Source organism: Moschus berezovskii, chromosome 27 (assembly GCF_049115385.1).
Source record: "Moschus berezovskii isolate FMDL1 chromosome 27, NW_MosBer_1.0, whole genome shotgun sequence".
In the NCBI taxonomy this organism is placed as follows: Eukaryota; Metazoa; Chordata; class Mammalia; order Artiodactyla; family Moschidae; genus Moschus; species Moschus berezovskii.
Genome location: NC_142486.1, coordinates 42,080,512 through 42,101,062, shown reverse-complemented (window position 1 = coordinate 42,101,062; position 20,551 = coordinate 42,080,512). Strand labels below are relative to the sequence as shown.

Genomic DNA, 20,551 nt, shown 5'->3' with positions numbered 1-20,551 from the left:
CCATCTCCTTACCAACACTTGTCATTTTGTCTTTTAAACAGAGCCATTCTATAAGCCGTAGGTAAGTTTAGGATTAGAGTTCAGACTGGGGTTTTTGATTATAGCCATCTTAGTGAGTATGATGTGCTATCTTTCTTGGTTTTGATTTGCCTCACTGGAAAAGACTCTGATGCTGGGAGGGATTGGGGGCAGGAGGAGAAGGAGACGACAGAGAATGAGATGGCTGGATGGCATCACCAACTCTATGGACATGAGTTTGAGTGAACTCTGGGAGTTGGTGATGGACAGGGAGGCCTGGCGCGCTGTGATTCATGGGGTCGCAAGGAGTCAGACACGACTGAGCGACTGAACTGAACTGAACTGCACTGATTGAGTAGTGATGCTGAGCACCTTTTCACGTGTTTATCGGACATTTTATGATTTCTTTAGAGGAATGTCTATTAAAGTACTTTGCCCAGTTTTCAGTTAGCTGTCTCTTCTTGACTTGTAAGATTTTTTTTATATTTCGGATCAGTCCCTGATCCGATATATGATTTGTAAATGTTTTCTCTCATTCTTGGGACACTATCTAAGTTTAAGACATGACATAAAGCCTGTGTGATTTTGGTGAAGAATAGACACATAGGTCAGTGGAATAAAGGAAAGTGTAGAGAAATAGATGTGCAGAAATATGTGCAATTAATCATTTACAAATAAGTTAGAGAAGGCAGTTCAATAGAGGAAGTATAGTGTTTTCAACAAAAGGTACTGGGTAAATTGGACACTCACAGGTAAAGAGAAAATACAAACAACCCAGGACCTAAGCCTCATACCTCAAACAAAAATGATCTCAAAATGGATCACAGACCTAAGTGTAAAACATAAACTCTGAAACACTTAGAAAGAAGTCTTAGATGAAAACACTTAGATAAAAGCTTTGTGACTTGGGATCAGGCAAAGAATTCTCAGGCATGACTCTAAAAACATGAATCCTAAAAGAAAAACTTGATAAATTAGACTTCATCAAAAAATAAAACTCTGGCTCTGCAAATGATACTATTAAGAGGATGAAATGACAAACTAAAAACTAGAAGGAAGTATTTGCAAAGTGAGTATCTGACAAATTACTGAATCTAGAATACATACAGAACTCTCAAAACGCAACAGTAAGAAGACAAACAACCCAATGTTAAAATGGTCAGAGTACCAAGAGAGATATTTCAGCGAAGAGAAAACCTGAACGGCAAACAAGCATGTGAGAAGACACTCCACGTCACGGGCTGTCAGGGAAACGCAGACTGAAGTCAGCATGCCGTATGGCCCCACAACATGAGAACAACCAACGTGTCCAAGTGCTGACAAAGACACACAGCACCTAGGACTTCTCTTCGTTGTTGGGTGGAATGCAAAATGGTAAAGCCACTCCAGAAAACAGATTAGCAGTTTCCTACTAAGTTAAACATACACTTAGCAGAATCCTACTCCTAGACATGGTATTATCCCAGAGAAATAAAAATACATGTTTACATAAAGACCTACACAAGAATGTTCACAGCAGCTTTACTTGTAATAACCCCAAACTGGGAAAAACCCACATGTTTGAGTGGGAGCATGAATGAACATTACTACCACTGAGTACTATTCTGCAGTAAAAGTAATCCAACCATTGATGCAGGCAATAACACACATGTATCTCAAGAATATTACGCTAAGAAAGAAGCCAGTCCTGAAAGATGACACGCTGTATGTTGACAAGCTGTATATTTCCGTTTACAGGACATTGTTTAAAAAGACAGAAGTACACTGGTGTCAGAGTTTAGGGGACAGAGGAAGATGAGACTGCAAAGGGGCAGCCAGTGGGAGTTTTGGGGGTGACAGAGCTCTGCATGTTCTGATTGTGGTTGAGGTTACACAAATCTATACACGTGTCAAAATTCACAAAGCAGCCTACTAAAAAAATCAATTGTATTTTAGGTTGAAATAAAATTGAAAGGCATATCTGCCTCACTTTGTTTAAATTATGACTTGGTGAGCAACACTGCAGAACCTAAAATCACACGATATTAGAAGGATTCTCTTCTGTTTACTTGCCACTTTCCCAGCTTTTCAGAAACCAGTCAGTACCTCCCTCCTCAGGGCCCACCAAGCAAGACCATTCATTGTTTTCTTGGAGGAAACCCAGAGATCCTAGAGCCAGTGTGTGCATTGGACAGGGGGAAAGTGTCATGGGGGTCCAGCCACAGCCCAGCCCAGCAGTAATGGGGCCAACAGGGGCACAGGCCAGCCGAGAACCGAACGGTGTGTGGGCACTCCTCTGGCTTCTCCCATTCTGTGACTCTGAAATGGAGAAGAAAGTGCAGCGCTGGGCTGAAAATGCAGGATGACCTCCTGGGCTGACTGGGCCCCTATCTCCCCTGGAGTCTGGTCAGGCCCAGCAAGGGTGGCCGGAGTGATAGCCCCTCACCCCACCAAGCCCACCAGGCCCTGACCGCCCATGGTCACTGGATCTGATAAGAGATCCACACCCATGGCCCCCTCCCCTCCCCCAACGATGACCACAGCATGGCCCCCACCCTGGCTCCATGTATATAAGGGGACCCTGGGGACTGAGCACCAGGACGCCAGTTCTCAGCGCGCCCAGCTCCCACTCAGCTGCCACCATGTCTCTGACCAGAGCTGAGAGGACCATCATCGTGTCCATGTGGAGCAAGATCTCCACACAGGCGGACGTCATTGGCACCGAGACCCTGGAGAGGTGAGCACTAGGTGGGCTGGGATGGAGCCTGGAGGGGACCATGTGGGTCAGTGAGGTCAGGGGTCAGTGAGGAGGGTCAGTGAGGTCAAGGGTCACTGAAAATGGTCAGTGAGGGGGTCAGTGAGCATGAGCAGGTGAGGAGCATCTCGGTGGTCAGAAGCAGGAGGAGGAGGTGATGGGGGCGGTCTGAGGGTCACCTGTGTCTCTCGGGGCCCAGCACTCAGGTCCCCACAATCACGTGGAGGGAGGGAGGGAGGGAAGGAAGGAATGACCTGGAGTCGGGCGGTCAGGGTGAAGTGGCCGGGCCGTACTGAGCAGCGGCTACCGCAAGAGTCACCCAGAGCGGTCACTAACTCGCCCGCCGCCCGCCCGCAGGCTCTTCTCCTGCTACCCCCAGGCCAAGACCTACTTCCCGCACTTCGACCTGCACACGGGCTCCGCGCAGCTGCGCGCGCACGGCTCCAAGGTGGTGGCCGCCGTGGGCGACGCGGTCAAGAGCATTGACAACGTGGCGAGCGCGCTGTCCAAGCTGAGCGAGCTGCACGCCTACGTGCTGCGCGTGGACCCAGTCAACTTCAAGGTGGGCGCCGGGCCCCGGGGACTGGGCGGGGTCTCGGGGCGGGGCGAGCCTTCGGGGGCGGGGCTACTTCCTGGGCCGGGGTCTCGGGGGGCGGGGCGAGGTCGCGGAGGCGGAGCTTCGTCCGGGCAGCCAGCGCTGACCGCTCTCCCTTCCGCCCCAGTTCCTGTCCCACTGCCTGCTGGTCACGTTGGCCTCGCACTTCCCCGCCGACTTCACGGCCGACGCGCACGCTGCCTGGGACAAGTTCCTGTCCATCGTGTCCGGCGTCCTGACGGAGAAGTACCGCTGAGGCCGCCGCAGGACCCCCAGGATGGAGTGGGCCCCCAGTTGCTCTAGGGAATCTCACACACCACCCCACGCCTTCCCCGAGACGGGCCAATAAACGAATTAACGTCCACTTTGTCTCTGTGGTCACTGAGGCCACTGTGGGTGGGGATGGCAGAAGTGGAGGGAGGATGCTGGGCCTGCCTGGGTCACACGGGAGGCCTGCGGGCATCCTTGCACTGACCGCCTCTGTCTGAGGGCAGAGATCCGTAACCTGAGGGGAGCACTTTCTATTCTGCAGAAAAGGCGCCTCTAGGCCTTTACTTAGGGATGGGGCAGGAGGCGGCGCTGGAACCCAGCTGGCCCCTCTGGCTGTCTCTGGGGCTCCTGGTGGTATACTCTCTTCTACTTCTGGAATTTATACTGTTTCCTGGTTTATGCCTGATTTCAGTAAGAGAGGAGTGCTGAATACATTCATTCGTCCACCCATTCATTGCTCCATTAAGCAGTCCTTTATGAGCCCATAAGAGGCCCAAGAATCTTTCTAGGTCACTCATACGACCACTTAAATCAGCAAAGCGCTTGACTGGTGGAGCTGACAGTCTAGTGGGGGATACAGATCAAACACGGAAAAGGGAAAGAGGTTCAACCTTGCTCATAACATGAGAAATGCAAAGTAACACTAAAAGTTTCACTGGGATCCATTTCTCAACTACTTGATGAACAAAAACCCAAGGCTTTGACCATACTCTGCTGGCGGCCCCCCTACAACGTGGGTGGGAGCAGGACTCAGATGTATAGAGCCACTGGGGCAGCTGAGTTTGCTATAGTCTGGAAAACAGTCCATAATGATTAAACAACAGAACAAACCATGAACATCCACACCACAGGGAAATGGGAACGGAAAAAAAAAAAAATGACAATTTCTTATGATGGTTGTGACATGATAGCCAGGATTTACAGAGTCCAAAGGAAAAAGAAAAAAATGAAAAAGTAGATTGGTGTATGTATAGCATGATTTCTTTTCTATAAGGAGGGGAAATTCAAGTATGTGTGGGCACACATGAGTGTGAGCGGTTCATTGCCCTCTGTGTGCCCTTGCAAGTATTCATCTGTTTGTGTGTGTTTGCGTATTTTTGCAAAAAGCAACTATGGACAGATAAACTGGAAATGATTACACATGGCAACGTGGATGGGGTTGAAGGTGTGCTTCTCCAAGCCTAACTCTCTTCACTATCTTGACCTTGAATCATGCTAAATCATCGAAAAGAAAATTTAAAACAGCGAAAAATAAAAACATCAAAATAAGAACCTAAGTTACATGAAACTGGTTGAGGATGTAGTAATCTAACAATCAGAAGAAAAGAACTATTCCAAGTGACTTGTGAATATAGTACCTTGGCTGTGCAAAGAATCTCTAATATTCAGTAACTTATTGTTATTACAACACAGATACTGTAAGTTCATAATCTTGTATTTTAAAACATTTTCAAACTATCAAAAAACAACCGCAAAAATAAGACAAAGATGGAGAAATAGGAGTGACTGCTAGTGGGTATGGGGTTTCTTCAGGGGATGGTGGAAATATTCTAAAATTGTAATAGTTGCACAATTCTGTGAATGTACTAAAAATGAACTGTTATGTTTTAAGTGGGTGAATCGGATGGCATGCGAATTATATCTCAGTTCGTCAGTTCAGTTCAGTTGCTCAGTCGTGTCCGACTCTTTGCGACACCATGGACTGCAGCATGCCAGGCCTCCCTGTCCATCACCAGCTCCCAGAGTTTACTCAAATTCATGTCCATTGAGTCAGTGATGCCATCCAACTGCCTCATCCTCTGTCATCCCCTTCTCCTCCCACCTTCAATCTTTCCCAGCATCAGGGTTTTTTCAAATGAGTCAGTTCTTCACAGCAGGTGGCCAAAGAATTGGAGTTTCAGCTTCAACGTCAGTCCTTCCAATGAATATTCAGGACCGATTTCCTTTAGGATGGACAGGTTGGCTCTCCTTGCAGTCCAAGGGACTCTCAAGAGTCTTCTCCAGCACCACAGTTCAAAAGCATCAATTCTTCGGCGATCAGCTTTCTTCACAGTCCAACTCTCACATCCATACATGACTACTGGAAAAACCATAGCCTTGACTAGATGGACCTTTGTTGGCAAAGCAATGTCTCTGCTTTTTAATATGCTGTCTAGGTTGGTCATAGCTTTCTTCCAAGGAGCACACGTCTTTTAATTTCAGGGCTGCAGTCACCATCTGCAGTGATTTTGGAGCCCCAGAAATAAAGTCTGTCACTGTTTCCACTGTTTCCCCATCTATTTGCCATGAAGTGATGGGACCAGATGCTGTGATCTTAGTTTTATGAATGTTGAGGTTTAAGCCAACTTTCTCACCCTCCTCTTTCACTTTCATCAAGAGGCTCTTTAGTTCTTCTTTGCTTTCTGCCATAATAAACCTGCAAAATATGCTGAGAAGACAAAACTTCCAAATACTTATCAAGATTCCCCAGTTTACAACTTGCCTTCACTTGCTCTTTCCTTCTGAGTCGCTTGAGAGTAGAATGCAGGCATGACTCCCTTTAATACTCTCAGCATCCCTAAACACTTGTGGATTTCCTAAAGTCAACAAGAACACTTACCTGCATAGCCAGAGAACTACCACCAAAATCACGAGATTGTGAAATGAAAGTTGCTGAGTCATGTCCAGCTCTTTGCAACCCCATGGACTGTAGCTTGCCAGGCTCCTCTGTCCATGGAATTATCCAGGCCAGAATACTGGAGTGGGTTGCTGTTTCCTTCTCCAGGGAATCTTCCTGACCCCAGGATCGAACCCAGGTCTCCTGAATTGCAGGCAGATTCTTTACCATCTGAGCCTCTGGGGCACCTGCATAGGCAGAGAACTACCACCAAAGTCAGGAGATTAACACCAGTCCAAATCCATCGATACAGATCTCATCACACACTGTCCTTCCCAAGAATGGCCTTTATTTGTCAACATCAAATTTCACATTTAGTCTTCTTCAGCCTGGCTGTTCAGTCTCTCCTTGCATGATCTTCATATTTTTGTGGACATTTTGGGGTTTTTAAAAAATATTTACTATTTTATTTATTTGGTTGCTTAGTTGCGGCATGTGGGATCTATTTCCCTGACCAGAGATCACACCTGGGCCCCCTGAACTGGGAGTGCAGAGTCTTAGTCACTGGACCAATTCAGGGAAGTCCCTGAATTGTGGGGTTTTTTTTTCTTCAGTGTCTTAATATGAAGAGAGTTGAGTATGACATTGTCGGACAGAAGAATGAACATTTTCCTGAATAAAACCCCCAAGTCAGGATATACACACAGGAGAAACGGGGCCAAGCTCCCAGCACTTGTGTATAATGAAAGAAGGAATTTTTAACTTAAAAAAGTCAGTAACAGAGGATACAGATGGAAAAGGCAGTAACAACACCGACACTGGAAAAGTGGGAAAGGGAGCAAGCCTCTCTCGAGAGCTGCTCAGCCCGGAACTGGAGAGCTGATCGGTCTCAGGGAACTTCAACATTTGGATGAACTCTAAATACAAACCTAATCTCTCCAATCAGGGTCTTGTCAGAACCAGTAATCCTTTTCCCTGAGACCCTACATAAAGAACTCCAGTCCTCCCATGGAGCCTAAGCAAAGAACCCTCATTTTTGACACCACTTGGGATAGATATTGGGCCCCAGCAACCAACTACCACCTCCCAGACAGAAGCCCAGGAAAGTTACCAGGCTCAAGAAACTGCTTCAGACTCTAAGATTTGGGAAATCTACACCAGCTGCTAGCTCAGCTTCTGGGGAGGATGTTGAAGTTCCATGGAAAATCAGCGCAGAGCGTTCTGACGCCCTTTCTGACCACTGGGAAGTACCTGGAAAATGACCCACTCCCACCCTTCAGGGAGTTACCTGGCTGTGGCGAGTCTCCCCCAACCCTCAAGCCACCAAGCCTCCAAAACTAACCCATAAAGTAGCAGGGGCTTGGGGAGGCAGAACTGCTGGCCCAGCCCATACTGCCTTACCTGCTGCTGCTGCTGCTGCTGCTAAGTCGCTTTAGTCGTGTCCGACTCTGTGCGACCCCATAGACCGCAGCCGACCAGGCTCCGCCGTCCCTGGGATTCTCCAGGCAAGAACACTGGAGTGGGTTGCCATTGCCTTCTCCAGTGGTGAGCAAATACTGGCAGCTAGAGTGGGGAGCCACAAAGGAGGGGGTCTAGGCAACAGGATCCCCCCGACGACCCTGCGGCTTTCTCCTGACTCTGAAGCAGCCACGATGATGGGCCCAGAAAACCCACACACCTCGCTGCACGTGACAGACAGCTTAGAGCTCAGAGTTACTGCCATGAACAGCAACAAGGTCTCACTTTGTTGAAAGTACAACAAAGGAAACTCTTAAGAAAACTGGGAATGGGCCTGGAGAAAATGAGAGCTTTGAGGTCTCTGTCACCTTCCCCGAAAGGAAAAAGTTCATGCCAGTAGGAAAGGCAGGGTCTTGCCCTGCGTTGTGTTCCTGGCTAAACTCAAGACTAAGAAAATCCCCTGGACTTGCAGCATCAGTCTGTATCCAAGTGCCCCATCAGCACACACACCCCCTCAACCAAGGTTAGTCTCTGGCATGTGAAATGCCCAAGAAGTTGCCTTCTAATCCAATCCCCACCGACCTCAACCCAACGCAAAGGGCATCTGCCTGTGGTTCCCACCTCTCCTCAGAGAAGAGGATGCTAGCAGAGCACCCAAGGTACAGCCCGGTGCCAAGGAACACAATGCCACACTATCAGGCCAGGGCACGGACAGCCAGCTTCAGATCAAAGAGAGAGAGGCTTAGTATAAAAACCAATGTCATTTCAGCAGGAAATTAGAGGGCAAGTAGTGAGAGGAGCTCCTATGGGCATACCTTCCTGGGGACGTAGTTCCTGTCAGTTTCCTCCTCCTGCAGGAACATGTGTAGGCAGTATTCGTTCTGAGCTAGTGGATGCCCAGCATCCATCTAATTTATTAGCAATTCTGCTAATAAACTGTTTGAGGCCCTACCTCCTTTCTTTGATAAAGGACTCCTCAAAGACCCTTTCATTTCCTCGAAAAGGGAGCCACCGTTTCAAGGCTTTGCCACGCAGCGGTGGGACTGTTAACACAATCTTTCTCTCTGGCTCCAGCTCGTTTTTCAGTCACTCACAGTCACTGCAGCACCGTCACACACAGGACCCCTTGAGTTTGAAAACAGGGAGTTTTGTCCACATGCAAATCTCGTAGGTGGGTGAAGCGAGCACAGCCCACACCTGCCGTCTGTGGATCAAAGATGTCGATCTCCAGAAAGTTACTTGGAAGCCTATAAGCGTTGGTCAGTTCCTACAGCTTCAAGTTAAGGCTCCGTGTGTTAGCTACTGCCATGTCTGACATCTTTCCAAAGGAGAGACTTGGACTGGGGGCTTCACTGTGGTTTTGATTTGCATTTCACAAACAAGTCACGAAGTTGAGCATCTTTTCATGTGTTATTCTTTTTTTTTTTTTTTGGACAAAGTCTATTCAAGTCCCTTGTCCATTTTTCATTGGGTTGTTTCTTTTTGTTGTTGAGTTGTAAGAGTTATTTCTACATTCTGAATACAGTTCTTTATCAGATATGTGGTTTGCAAATATTTTCTCCCATTCTGGGAGTTGCCCTTTCACTGCCAATAGCTTTTAACCTGACCTAATCTAGTCTTTTGATTTGACTTCCAGGGTACAGGAAACACACAGACAAAGGAACCAGCTAAATAACACTGCAGGGAAACTATCAGAGCAACCCCAAAATGAAATATTCTACAAGTCAGTAGGCCTGAACTGTTCTGCAGTCATTGATAAGGAATGGTGGGTATGGGGTGGACAGCTTCTGGAAGAAAACAATGAATAGGCAACTGAAAGCTACATAAAAACCTGGGTCAGATCCCAATCTGAACAAACTGCACAAATGTGGTGAATGAACAGGGAATTTCAGTGCAAAGGGAAGTTCACTTAGATTGAAGATAGGCTTGTGTTAGAAGGATCTCCTCATTCTAGGAGATTTGTGCTCAAGTTTACAGAAAGACATGATGTCATCAGACATGTCCACAGTGCTTGGAAAAAAAGTAAGACACACTGAGACACATCCCCATATACACTGACAACACAAACATTAGCAATGATTGGTCCAGGTGAAGGGACCACAGCAGCTCAGCATGCTGTTCGTGATGTGCTAGACCTGACCTCAGTGTGCTCCTTGCCTGTCCCTCCACCCCGCCACTGGCCTCCTTTTTGTCTCCCAGACGATGACGGAGGCCTGGGCCCTCTCAGGGCACTTGCACCTGGCGCCACTCACTCTCTTCCCCAAATATCTTGTGGTTGATTCTCCCAGCTCCTTCAAATACTCGCTCAGAATCCCCATCTCAGCACCATCTTCCCCGCTGCCTTATCTAAAATATAACCCCTCTGAGCTCCACGAACAGCACTTCCCTGCTCTCTCCTTTCTGATGGCAACGCCATCTGTCTCTCTCCAGCCAGAGACCACCTGGAACACGGCCATGGCCAAACAGAGTTGGGTCTGTTAACTCACGGCCACAGAGAAGACCACAGCCATGGGGAGCCCCGTCCCTGAGTCAGAGGACTGAGCCTGGACTCAAGGAGGCAGGCTAGCTGTGGGCTGAACCGGGAGGTGGGAGTGTCTCAGTAAGTCCCATCCAGAAGGTAAGTGCTGCAGTGACTGATGGTGACGCAGCAGCCGCTCAGCAGCCAAGACGGGGCGTCGGGCTGTTCTCTGGGTGGGGGTGGCCCTGTGTTCTCTGTCTGGACGGTGCTTTTCTGCCTGGAGCGTCACAGTTACAGCGGCCAAGTCTGATGTCGTGTTCCACAGGAGTGCACAGGCGTCATGGAGAAAGCCCAGGTGTCCCAGGCGGTCCTTCTCCTTCTCACGGCATGTTTACCTGCTGCCCTCGTCCTGTTCTGCACACCTTCCTCAGCAGGAGTGTCTTCTTGCCCTGGGCTGAGCACCCAGCAGTTAGCAGTGGTATGGCACTGGTTAGAAGGTCATACATCACCCACAAGGGATGCATGGAGCTTCTGGGCCTTCACAAGCTTGCCCAAGGCAGCCCCTGCTGCTCACCTGCCTTTAGAGTCAGACCCTCTCTTAAGGGAGATGTGTCCTTCCCTTCCTCCAGGGAGGACTCTGACCAGAGGGACTGCTGCCCAAAAGCGTGGCTGTGGGGTGTGGACCCACGCACCTCTCTGTCCTGGAGCTCCCAGGAGCTGGGTCTCAGGCCTCAGCGGAGGGGAGCAGCCTGAGTGTGAGGAGTCTCTCCCATGAGGCCCGGACCTCAGCCCCAGAAGACTTTGTGACCACAGCTGCCTCCCCACTCTCTAGGCCTCAGCTTCCCCATGGAGCCAGGAGACCCCGGGAACCCTTCACATTCGGAAGAACCAGCACCGTTTGCGCTGGTGGGCCTGCTGTTCTGTGGGGATAGGAGCCAGCCCCCTCGACCACCTTCGGGCAGGCCCCGGCCAGCCATCCTTGACCCCCAGCCCTGAGCTCAGCTCACCCGGGAGGCAGGGCGGGCAGTGGCATTCGCTCAGGGAGACAGCGGTCAGCACATGCGTGGCGCTGAGGCACAAAGACCCCTGGGTCACCAGGCAGTTCTTTGTGTGCAGCCAGCTCTGGGCTCCTGACTGTCCAGGGGGCTTCACAGACCAGGAGACAAAATCAAAACAAAATTCCCTCCCTTTCCGAGCTTACACTCTAGTGGGTAATAAACACGTGTTTTTCTGTGGAAAAAAGAAAAGTGTAGCAAGTTGGAGACTGGACAGGCCAGGTGGGGGAGCTGCAATTTTAAATGTGTGGTCAGTGTGGGCCTATCAACACGGAGGACCTTCCCGGAGGGGGCCTGGGGAGGACGGAGAGGGAGGCAGAGCTGGGGTCAGGGAGCCTCCCCTCACGGAGGGTCGGAAGCCACAGCAGGGCTCGGGGTGAGAAATGAGGGTCAGACAGGCTTGAGGTCGCTGGTCTGAACCTCAGGAAGGAAGGACGCAGCAGCTATCTCCAGGAGGATGGGAGGCAGGGATGGGGTGTGAGCCTGGGCGGGGGGCGGGGGTGTCTCCAGGGCACAGGTTGAGGTTGGTGCCGCCAGGTGGACTAAAGGCAGACGGAGGGGGGATAGGAAGGGGCAGGAGCCAGGGCCCTCGCCCCCTCTCCATTAAAATCAACTCCCTAGGCACAAGTTTGTGGGGTCAGGACACAGGCTACCCAGGAGAACAAAGAAAGGCAGGAAAACATGGGGCGAAGCGCGTCTGTGCAGCACCTGACACATGCTGAGAGAGGGAGCAGTCAGCCAGGGCCCAGCCCAGAAGGAGGGGCTCTGCCCTCAGGCCCTCCCCGGATTCATCCCAGCCTCTCAGCCTGCAGGCCCCCCTGCCCCGGCCTGAGTTTCTGGGGGCTGAAGGTGGCAGTTCCGGGCTGGGGTCCTGCAACCAGGTTCTGATCCAGTCTGACTGACTTTGCCTGCTCCTCCCCCTGTCACCTCCCAGGTCCACCGCACCCCTGCCTACACCTGGCCCCCTCCATTCTGGCTGGAGACCCCCCTGCCGGGGAATTCCCAAGATGAGGGGCTGGCAGTCTCCTGTGGTCCCTGCCCTCCCCAGCCTGGAGCCCAAACATCACCCCTGTCCCCACTGATCCCAGTCCTGGACCCGAAAGGAAATGGTTCTCCTGAACTTGACCTCCTCACAGTGACCGCCACCGCACCAGGCTGCAAAGGGTGCTCACGGAGAGGCTCAGGTGGCTAAGCTTGGGACTGAAGTCGAGGCTTCAGAGCGAGCTTCCCAGGCTGTTGGTTCAAGTTCATCCTCAGGGCCAGCTGTGCTGGGCACACTCTTGCTGGACCGAGGGACTAACAGTGAAGAGAAAAGCATCAACACACTGGAGGCAGTTCAGGGAAGTCAGCTAAACAAAGAAATACACAAGGGTGAGTGGCGACCGAGGCGCCTGTATTCTTCCCCTGTGTTGTTGGCAGGAACAGGAATCCTGGCTGTTAGGGAGCCTCTGAGGACAGGACGCTGGCGGGTCCTCCGGAGCGGGCGGGGAGCGGCCTGCGCATGCGCCATCCGTGGCGCGGGCTTGTCACTCCACTGGTGGCTCACTCCCAGAAAATGCATAAAGAAAGGTCACCTGTGCGGGTGAGGCGGACAGAAGGGAGCTTTCGCTTTTTAAGCTGTGCTTTTTCCAGGGCTGATGTTACAAATAATATGTATAATTTGCAAATTCTTAAAATATTGATTGAAATACATGCAGAAAACATGTGTTAAAGAAAACGTAGAAAGAAGACCCTGAGTGTGTGAGGACAGTGCATGTGTGTCTGGAGATTGATCGTATGTGTATCTAAAAAAAAAGTTACAAAAGTACACCCTGAATCCATTTGAACACTGAATAGGAATAAACAGATTCTGTCATGTGGGAAAATGCTCGTCCACCCAGGTAATAAAACCAGGTGTCCCTACACACATTATTGATACCACCAACAATCAAGAGCTGAAACTGGCCAGCACATGACCATGGGCTCCCTCGGGACAGCGCTGTGGGTGGGGTGTTGAAGGGGGCCAGCCCCTTCTCAGTGGACAGGGGGCTGGGGGGACACATGACCGGAGGACCAAGGCCTGGCCTTTGGGATGGGGGAACCCCCGGCTCAGACAGGGAGACCAGGGCATGGTGCCAGGCCGCCCACAGCTCAGCTCCATCTCATGGCACCTGGTGGTTCCAGGAATCTGTGCTCAGGAGGAAGCCCCGTGAAAACATGCAAAACCAAGCAAGCTAGAACTCCTGCAGACCCCTGGGGACAGTTGTTTTACCAGTTAACAGCCTTCTATCCATCCCTTGCTTCTATTTAAATAATATTGGGGGGACTTCCCTGGTGGTCCAGTGGCTAAGAAAACATGCTCCCAATGCAGGGGACCCAGGTGTGATCCCTGGTCAGAGAACTAGATCCCACATGCCACAACTAAAGATCCCATGTGCTGCAACTAAGACCTGGCACAAACAGAAACATATCCATGTATACTACAACGCGCTACACCTCACCCAGCTCCGAATGGCCATCATTTAAAAGTCTACAGATGAGCGCTGAAGCGAGTAGAGAAAAGAGAACTCTCCCTCACTGCTGGTGGGAATGCAAGTTGGTGCAGCCACGATGGAAAACGGTACTCAGGCTCCTCAGAGAGCTAAGCATGGTTTACCCTGTGACACAGCAATCCCATTCCTGGGCATATATCCAGACAAAACTATAATTCAGAAAGATACATGCACTCCTGTGTTCATAGCAGCACTATTCACAATAGCCAAGACATGGAAAAGACCTAAATGTCCATTGACAGAGGAATGGATAAAGAAAATGTGGTATATACATACAATGGAATACTACTCAGCCATAAAAAGAACAAAATAATGCCATTCGAAGTAACATAGATGCAACTAGAAATTACAATACTAAATGAAGTAAGTCAGACAGAGAAAGACAAATAGCATATGATATCACTTATATGTGGATTCTAAAACATGCCACAAACAAACCTATCCTGGAAAATGAAACAGACTCATAAACAGAGAATAGACTTGTGGTTGTCAAGTGGGAAGAAGAAAGGGGGAAGGATGGACTGGTAGATACGAACTATTACATATAGAATGGATAAACAAGTCCTACTATATAGCAGGGAACTGTATTCAATACCTTGAGATAAACCGTAATGAAAAAGAATATAAAAAAGAAAGTATATGTGTGTATAACTGAGTCACTTTGCTGTGCAACAGAAATTAACAGACCATTGTAAATCAACCATGTGCTGGGCTGTGCTTAGTTGCTCAGTCATGTCCAACTCTTTGTGACCCCATGGACTTTAGCTTGAGAGAGTCCTCTGTCCATGGAGATTCTCCAGGCAAGAATACTGGAGTGGGTTGCTATGCCCTCCTCCAGGGGATCTTCCCAACCCAGGGATCAAACCTGGGTCTCCCACTTTGTAGGTGAATTCTTTACCAACTGAGCCACCAGGGAAGCCCAAGAATACTGGAGTAGGTAACCTATCCCTTCTCCAGAGGATCTTCCCGACCCAGGAATCGACTCAGGGTCTCCTGCATTGCAGGCAGATTCTTTACCAGCTGAGCTATGAGGGAAGCCAAAATTAATTGTGGTATATCCAGTTTCTTTCCCTTCTTACTAAAAAAATCTTATCTTTCAAAAAAGAAGTGCTTATAAGGAAATGTTTATAAGAATTAAATATTTTTAATCAAGCTATAATCTGTTTAATTTAAAATATATATATATAAATGTACTCTTTGCGAGAACAAGGAACCCATGAAGCACATAGAAATGGTTGCCTTGGGGAGGAGGGGATAAGCTAAGAGGGTAAAGAGAAATGAATGTATACAGCAGGCGAGGGCACCAGCTGGGATGGAAACCTGGGAGGGAAAACTGTGGGTTTCTGTGCCCCAGGCACTATGTGAAGGGCCAGCCTCCCCCCTGGGTGCCAGCTGGCAGAGGTCCCCACCAGGCATCTGGGGGCCTGTGGGTGGAGGAGACCTCAGAAGGAGCCTCAGCCGGGTGAGGAGGGGGCTACAGCAAAGGCTGGAGAGGGCCAGAAGCCAAGACTGTTACTCCCACCTTGTGACACCTGCCTTCACTTTTCTCATCAGGTGGAGCCGCAGAAACTTAAAGTAAGAACACAGAGCGCTTCTGGGAGGGACGCCCCCCAGGTCATCTTTCGCTCAGAGGGACAGGCAGGTCAGGGACAATCGTTATGGAGGCTGGGCCCTGGGCTGGGTGGACACACAGACCCTTGACCAGGTCAGGGCCCCTATCTCCCTTAGACCTGCTGTCGCTGTGGCTCTGCAGGAGCAGCCGAAATGATAGCCCCTCAGCCATCAAGCCCACCAGGCCCTGACCACCCGCTGTCGCTGCAAATGATAAGAAACCCACCCCTTTGCCCCCTCCCTTCTCCCAGTGATGACCCTGGTCCCAACCCTGGTTCCACATATATAAAGGGACCCTAGGGGCTGAGCATCACCAACACCAGTTCTCAGCGCGCCCAGCTCCCGCTCAGCCGCCACCATGTCTCTGACCAGAGCTGAGAGGACCATCATCGTGTCCATGTGGAGCAAGATCTCCACACAGGCGGACGCCATTGGCACCGAGACCCTGGAGAGGTGAGCACTAGGTGGGCTGGGATGGAGCCTGGAGGGGACCGTGTGGGTCAGTGAGGTCAGGGGTCAGTGAGGAGGGTCACTGAAAATGGTCAGTGAGGGGGTCAGTGAGCATGAGCAGGTGAGGAGCATCTCGGTGGTCAGAAGCAGGAGGAGGAGGTGATGGGGGCAGTCTGAGGGTCACCTGTGTCTCTCGGGGCCCAGCACTCAGGTCCCCACAATCACGTGGAGGGAGGGAGGGAAGGAAGGAATGACCTGGAGTCGGGCGGTCAGGGTGAAGTGGCCGGGCCGTACTGAGCAGCGGCTACCGCAAGAGTCACCCAGAGCGGTCACTAACTCGCCCGCCGCCCGCCCGCAGGCTCTTCTCCTGCTACCCCCAGGCCAAGACCTACTTCCCGCACTTCGACCTGCACACGGGCTCCGCGCAGCTGCGCGCGCACGGCTCCAAGGTGGTGGCCGCCGTGGGCGACGCGGTCAAGAGCATTGACAACGTGGCGAGCGCGCTGTCCAAGCTGAGCGAGCTGCACGCCTACGTGCTGCGCGTGGACCCGGTCAACTTCAAGGTGGGCGCGGGGCCCCGGGGACGGGGTTTCTGGGCCGGGGTCCCGAGGGCGGGACGAGGTCTCGGTGGGCGGGGTTTCGGGGCGGGGCGAGCCCTAGGGGGCGGGGCTGCTTCCTGGGCCGGGGCCCCGGGGGGCGGGGCGAGGTCGCGGAGGCGGAGCTTCGTCCGGGCCGCCAGCGCTGACCGCTCTCCCTCCCGCCCCAGTTCCTGTCCCACTGCCTGCTGGTCACGTTGGCCTCGCACTTCCCCGCCGACTTCACGGCCGACGCGCACGCTGCCTGGGACAAGTTCCTGTCCATCGTGTCCGGCGTCCTGACGGAGAAGTACCGCTGAGGCCGCCGCAGGACCCCTAGAACAGGCTTTCGAGCCCTCCTCTTCCCCTGCACCCTATTAGTGTTTCATGGGGACCCCCAATAAATGGATGAGGATGCAAGGAGCCTGGTCGTGCGTTCTCAGTATTGGGGGAAAGAGGGGAGAGTAACGGGAGAGAATGGGGACTTCGCGAGAACGCAGCCCAACACGGTGTCACCTCCGGCCTGGAGTGACTCCAAGGGGTGCTTTGGAGCGGTCCTTGGCCTGCAGAACCCAGAGTCGCGACCGGAGGGAGCAGGGGAGCCCAGGACCGTTCACGCCGCGTTCTCGGGGCAGGCCTGCACTGGGACCTCTGTCCCACCCCACATCACCCAGCCTGTGGCTTCACTCAGCGCGGGGGGTACGCGTCGGGACTCAGAGTACTTCCCTCAGAGCTTGTCATCCCAGCTCACCGCTGAGAGGACCCCTGAAACCTCCTGGCCCCTCGGATTAAGGGGGCTCCCTGCCCCCACGCGCTTTCTCCCTGTCCCTCCATCGGCTCTGTCTGCCTTCAGGGGAATAATTGCAGAGTAAAGTCTGCAGCAAAGGCACCCACACATGGCGTGATTTAGTTTCTCCGCGGTGAGGAGGGCCTGGGTTGGCGACCTGGGTCGCCAGGTTCCCGCCGCGCTCCTGAAGATAAGGGCGGGCGGGGCGCCGGGGGGGGCCGCTATAAGGAGGCCGGGGCAGCGGGCACGCCCCTAAAGCACGCCACGCCAGCGCCATGCTCAGCGCCCAAGAGCGCGCCCACATAGAACAGGTCTGGGACCTGATCGCCGGCCACGAGGCGCCTTTCGGGGCGGAGCTGCTGCTCAGGTGGGTTGGGGCGGGATCTCCATAATCGCTGGGAGGAGGAGACCAGAGTGCTGGGCCTGAGTCCGGGGTGGAGTGCGGGCCTGAGTCCCGGGTGGTGGCGAGTCTGAGCGGGTGTTCCTGGGGTCAGGGCAGCGCAGACGCTGGAGGGACCGTCCTCCCCACATCCCTGCTCCCGCAGGCTCTTCACTGTGTACCCTAGCACCAAGGTCTACTTCAGACACCTGGGTGACCACCTAGACGAGGTGCAGCTGCTGAGCCACGGGCAACGCATGCTCCAGGCGGTGGGCGTGGCCGTGCAGTACATGGACAACCTGCGCGCAGTCCTGAGCCCGCTCGCCGACCTACACGCACAAGTGCTGCGCGTGGACCCCACCAACTTCCCAGTGAGCCAGCCGGGGCGCAGCAGGGCTCGCGGAGCAGTCGAGGCGGGCGGGGAGGCGTTCGGAGAGGCACTGGCGAGGACAGGGCCCTTCTCACTGGCCTCTTCTCCGGCAGCTGGTGATCCAGTGTTTCCAGGTGGTGCTGGCCTCCCACCTGCAGGGCGAGTTCACAGTGGAGATGCAGGCGGCGTGGGATAAGTTCCTGACGGGCGTGGCCGTGGTGCTGACGGAGAAGTACCGCTGAGTTCCGTGCACCGCGGGTCTAGGTCTGCGAAATTCAATAAACAGGCCTCCTAGGCTGGAACCTGCGCACGTGTGGTCTTTGGGGAGCAGACGTACTGACGTCGAAGTCGCCGGTTGGAGAAGCTCCGGGTCCTGAGGGGAGACTCCCGGAACCGTAGGGCACGAACCCAAATCTTTGCTGACAGTGGAACCAGGGACCCAGGAGCGGGGCCTCTGGCACTCAACACAGCCTGAATGAGGACATTTCCAGGGCTGACAGTCCTGGGTCTGAAGCGCGCCTGGCACCCACCCTGAGACAGTTGCCTTCCTGGGGCAGAGGCATGTGGGGGGCCCATCGGTGCTCCCTTTCGGCATCGCAGCTGCCAGACCGTTCGTTAAGCACATCCTCATTCACTCTCATTCATTCCATCTCTAGCTCCCTCAGGAACTGCAAGTGTCCATCTTCCCCTCTTTAACACACAGCAGTGGCACCGGAGACCCGCAGCCAAGTTTCTGGCCTGAGGTCAAATAGACTTACTGGCCCAGGGCTCCCTGGACCCTCACCTCTGTTCCTCTCCCATTTCCTCCTCCAACTCCAGTGCTCAGTCTGTGGTTGCCTGGCCTTTGTCCGAATTAGTCCCTTCCTCTGAATCTCCTGGGGCAGGGAGTGGGGTAGGTCGACACATTCCTAGTCCACATAGACACACTGTGTGACACTAGGCATGTCCCGAAGCGATCTGAGCCTTATGCACCCAACGGAAAAATCCCCAACTTCACTGGTCTTTGAAGTGATTTTTGAAATAATAATCCTAAGGAAGGCTGGTTGCCTGGCAGGCCCGAGTCTACCCAATCCCCACCCCAGCTCCAGCACACTGGCTCAGTCTCTGCGGCCCCTGGGCCATAGAACCGCACCTTACACACACACACACACACACACACACAGACACACACACACTGTCAATCTCTCTCGGCAGCACTGGGGCACCGATCTTAGCGATCAGTCCAGAGCTTTTGCAAAGACAAGAGCCCAACCTTCCAAGCTCTCCAAACTCTGAATGAGGATGGTTCCCTGGATGACAGTCTCGGGTATGTGCAGGGCTGGACAGTCAGTGACCAAGTTCGAAGGGGGAATGCTGGACACTAACCCCTCACCCAGACTGGGCAGAATCCCCCTCGGTCCATGCCCTTTAGTGCTAAAGCAGCTTGCTTCACTTCGGAAAAGACTGTGCTCTTCTCCCAGACTGGCAAACGGAAACCTCCATGCTACCCCAGCGCGAGTACAAATTCGGTTCCAGGGGGTTTGGGTGACTCAGAAGTGTGTGAGCTGTTCGACCCAGAGCACCAGGGTAGAGGTACCGTAAATAGCTGGACTGCAGCCAAAACGGGACAGGGCAGGGGCCACCTTGGAACCCCTACCCCCCACACCCTCTCCAGACCCACCTTTCCAGGCCGGCACCTCCTGGCCCCGCGCCAGCCAATGAGCGCAGCGCGGGCGGGCGTGCCCCTGGCGCCGGGCGCATAAAGGCTCGCGCACTCGCAGCCCCGCACTCTTCTGGTCCCGACCCAGACTCAGAGAGAACCCACCATGGTGCTGTCTTCCGCCGACAAGAGCCATGTCAAGGCCGCCTGGGGCAAGGTTGGCGGCAACGCTGGAGCTTATGGCGCAGAGGCCCTGGAGAGGTGAGCACCGCACCTGCCCCGCGGGGATCGGGTCTCACGCCGGGCGCGTCCTTGTCCCGGGCCGCCCGGCCTAAGCCCGGCTCTCCCGCCTCTTCACCCAGGATGTTCCTGAGCTTTCCCACCACCAAGACCTACTTCCCCCACTTCGACCTGAGCCACGGCTCCGCCCAGGTCAAGGGCCACGGCGAGAAGGTGGCCGCCGCGCTGACCAAAGCGGTGGGCCACCTGGACGACCTGCCCGGTTCCCTGTCTGATCTGAGTGACCTGCACGCCCACAAGCTGCGTGTGGACCCGGTCAACTTCAAGGTGAGCTCGCGGGCCGGGCCGGGACAGATCTGGGCTAGCGGGGCGGAGAACGTGGCGGCGCCCCTACCCAGCCCCCGCCCCCCTGACGTCCCCTCTCTCGGCAGCTTCTGAGCCACTCCCTGCTGGTGACCCTGGCCGCCCACCTCCCCAATGATTTCACCCCCGCGGTCCACGCCTCCCTGGACAAGTTCTTGGCCAACGTGAGCACCGTGCTGACCTCCAAATACCGTTAAGCTGGAGCCTCGGCGACCCCTACCCTGGCCTGGAGCCCCCTTGCGCTTTGCGCACTCTCACCTCCTGACCTTTGAATAAAGTCTGAGTGGGCTGCAGTGTCTGTAGCCTCGGGTGTCTGTCCGCGAACCGGCCGGGTTGGGCGTGGTTCTCAGTCTCTAGGAGTGGGAGAGTGGAGGAGGGCGGGGAGCTACAGATGAGGGTCCCAGAATCTGCTGAACCAAGTT

The 20,551-nt window shown here is 53.2% G+C and overlaps 4 protein-coding genes and 1 pseudogene across 4 annotated transcripts; 4 read left to right on the top strand and 1 right to left on the bottom strand.

The window, feature by feature from the left end:
• The first annotated feature begins 2,639 nt into the window (after window positions 1-2,639).
• On the top strand, window positions 2,640-3,614 carry LOC129545050 (hemoglobin subunit zeta). Its single transcript, XM_055408849.2, has 3 exons — window positions 2,640-2,734; window positions 3,110-3,314; window positions 3,475-3,614. Exons 1-3 carry the CDS (start codon window positions 2,640-2,642, stop codon window positions 3,601-3,603), a joined length of 429 nt encoding a protein of 142 aa, XP_055264824.2. The 3' UTR covers window positions 3,604-3,614.
• Window positions 3,615-8,474: 4,860 nt separating this feature from the next.
• LOC129545818 (sorting nexin-12 pseudogene) lies at window positions 8,475-8,989 on the bottom strand (annotated as a pseudogene).
• Window positions 8,990-15,581: 6,592 nt separating this feature from the next.
• LOC129545051 (hemoglobin subunit zeta) lies at window positions 15,582-16,759 on the top strand. The gene is made up of 3 exons (XM_055408850.2): window positions 15,582-15,779; window positions 16,135-16,339; window positions 16,543-16,759. Exons 1-3 carry the CDS (start codon window positions 15,685-15,687, stop codon window positions 16,669-16,671), a joined length of 429 nt encoding a protein of 142 aa, XP_055264825.1. The 5' UTR covers window positions 15,582-15,684; the 3' UTR covers window positions 16,672-16,759.
• A 620-nt stretch (window positions 16,760-17,379) lies between these two features.
• Window positions 17,380-18,189, top strand: HBM (hemoglobin subunit mu). Its single transcript, XM_055408851.2, has 3 exons — window positions 17,380-17,505; window positions 17,684-17,888; window positions 18,001-18,189. The coding sequence occupies exons 1-3, from the start codon at window positions 17,414-17,416 to the stop codon at window positions 18,127-18,129; spliced, it is 426 nt and encodes a 141-aa protein (XP_055264826.2). The 5' UTR covers window positions 17,380-17,413; the 3' UTR covers window positions 18,130-18,189.
• A 1,440-nt stretch (window positions 18,190-19,629) lies between these two features.
• On the top strand, window positions 19,630-20,422 carry LOC129545053 (hemoglobin subunit alpha-1). Its single transcript, XM_055408852.2, has 3 exons — window positions 19,630-19,787; window positions 19,889-20,093; window positions 20,198-20,422. The coding sequence occupies exons 1-3, from the start codon at window positions 19,693-19,695 to the stop codon at window positions 20,324-20,326; spliced, it is 429 nt and encodes a 142-aa protein (XP_055264827.2). The 5' UTR covers window positions 19,630-19,692; the 3' UTR covers window positions 20,327-20,422.
• Window positions 20,423-20,551: the final 129 nt, after the last annotated feature.

Excerpts from the sequence above, each read along its gene's own strand:
- LOC129545051 (XM_055408850.2), top strand. The coding sequence starts at position 15,685 with ATGTCTCTGACCAGAGCTGAGAGGACCATCATCGTGTCCATGTGGAGC. Across the intron at positions 15,780-16,134 it reads GGCACCGAGACCCTGGAGAG|GCTCTTCTCCTGCTACCCCC; the intron begins GTGAGCACTAGG and ends GCCCGCCCGCAG. Across the intron at positions 16,340-16,542 it reads TGGACCCGGTCAACTTCAAG|TTCCTGTCCCACTGCCTGCT; the intron begins GTGGGCGCGGGG and ends CTCCCGCCCCAG.
- LOC129545050 (XM_055408849.2), top strand. The coding sequence starts at position 2,640 with ATGTCTCTGACCAGAGCTGAGAGGACCATCATCGTGTCCATGTGGAGC. Across the intron at positions 2,735-3,109 it reads GGCACCGAGACCCTGGAGAG|GCTCTTCTCCTGCTACCCCC; the intron begins GTGAGCACTAGG and ends GCCCGCCCGCAG. Across the intron at positions 3,315-3,474 it reads TGGACCCAGTCAACTTCAAG|TTCCTGTCCCACTGCCTGCT; the intron begins GTGGGCGCCGGG and ends CTTCCGCCCCAG.
- LOC129545053 (XM_055408852.2), top strand. The coding sequence starts at position 19,693 with ATGGTGCTGTCTTCCGCCGACAAGAGCCATGTCAAGGCCGCCTGGGGC. Across the intron at positions 19,788-19,888 it reads GGCGCAGAGGCCCTGGAGAG|GATGTTCCTGAGCTTTCCCA; the intron begins GTGAGCACCGCA and ends CTCTTCACCCAG. Across the intron at positions 20,094-20,197 it reads TGGACCCGGTCAACTTCAAG|CTTCTGAGCCACTCCCTGCT; the intron begins GTGAGCTCGCGG and ends CTCTCTCGGCAG.
- HBM (XM_055408851.2), top strand. The coding sequence starts at position 17,414 with ATGCTCAGCGCCCAAGAGCGCGCCCACATAGAACAGGTCTGGGACCTG. Across the intron at positions 17,506-17,683 it reads GGGGCGGAGCTGCTGCTCAG|GCTCTTCACTGTGTACCCTA; the intron begins GTGGGTTGGGGC and ends CTGCTCCCGCAG. Across the intron at positions 17,889-18,000 it reads TGGACCCCACCAACTTCCCA|CTGGTGATCCAGTGTTTCCA; the intron begins GTGAGCCAGCCG and ends CTTCTCCGGCAG.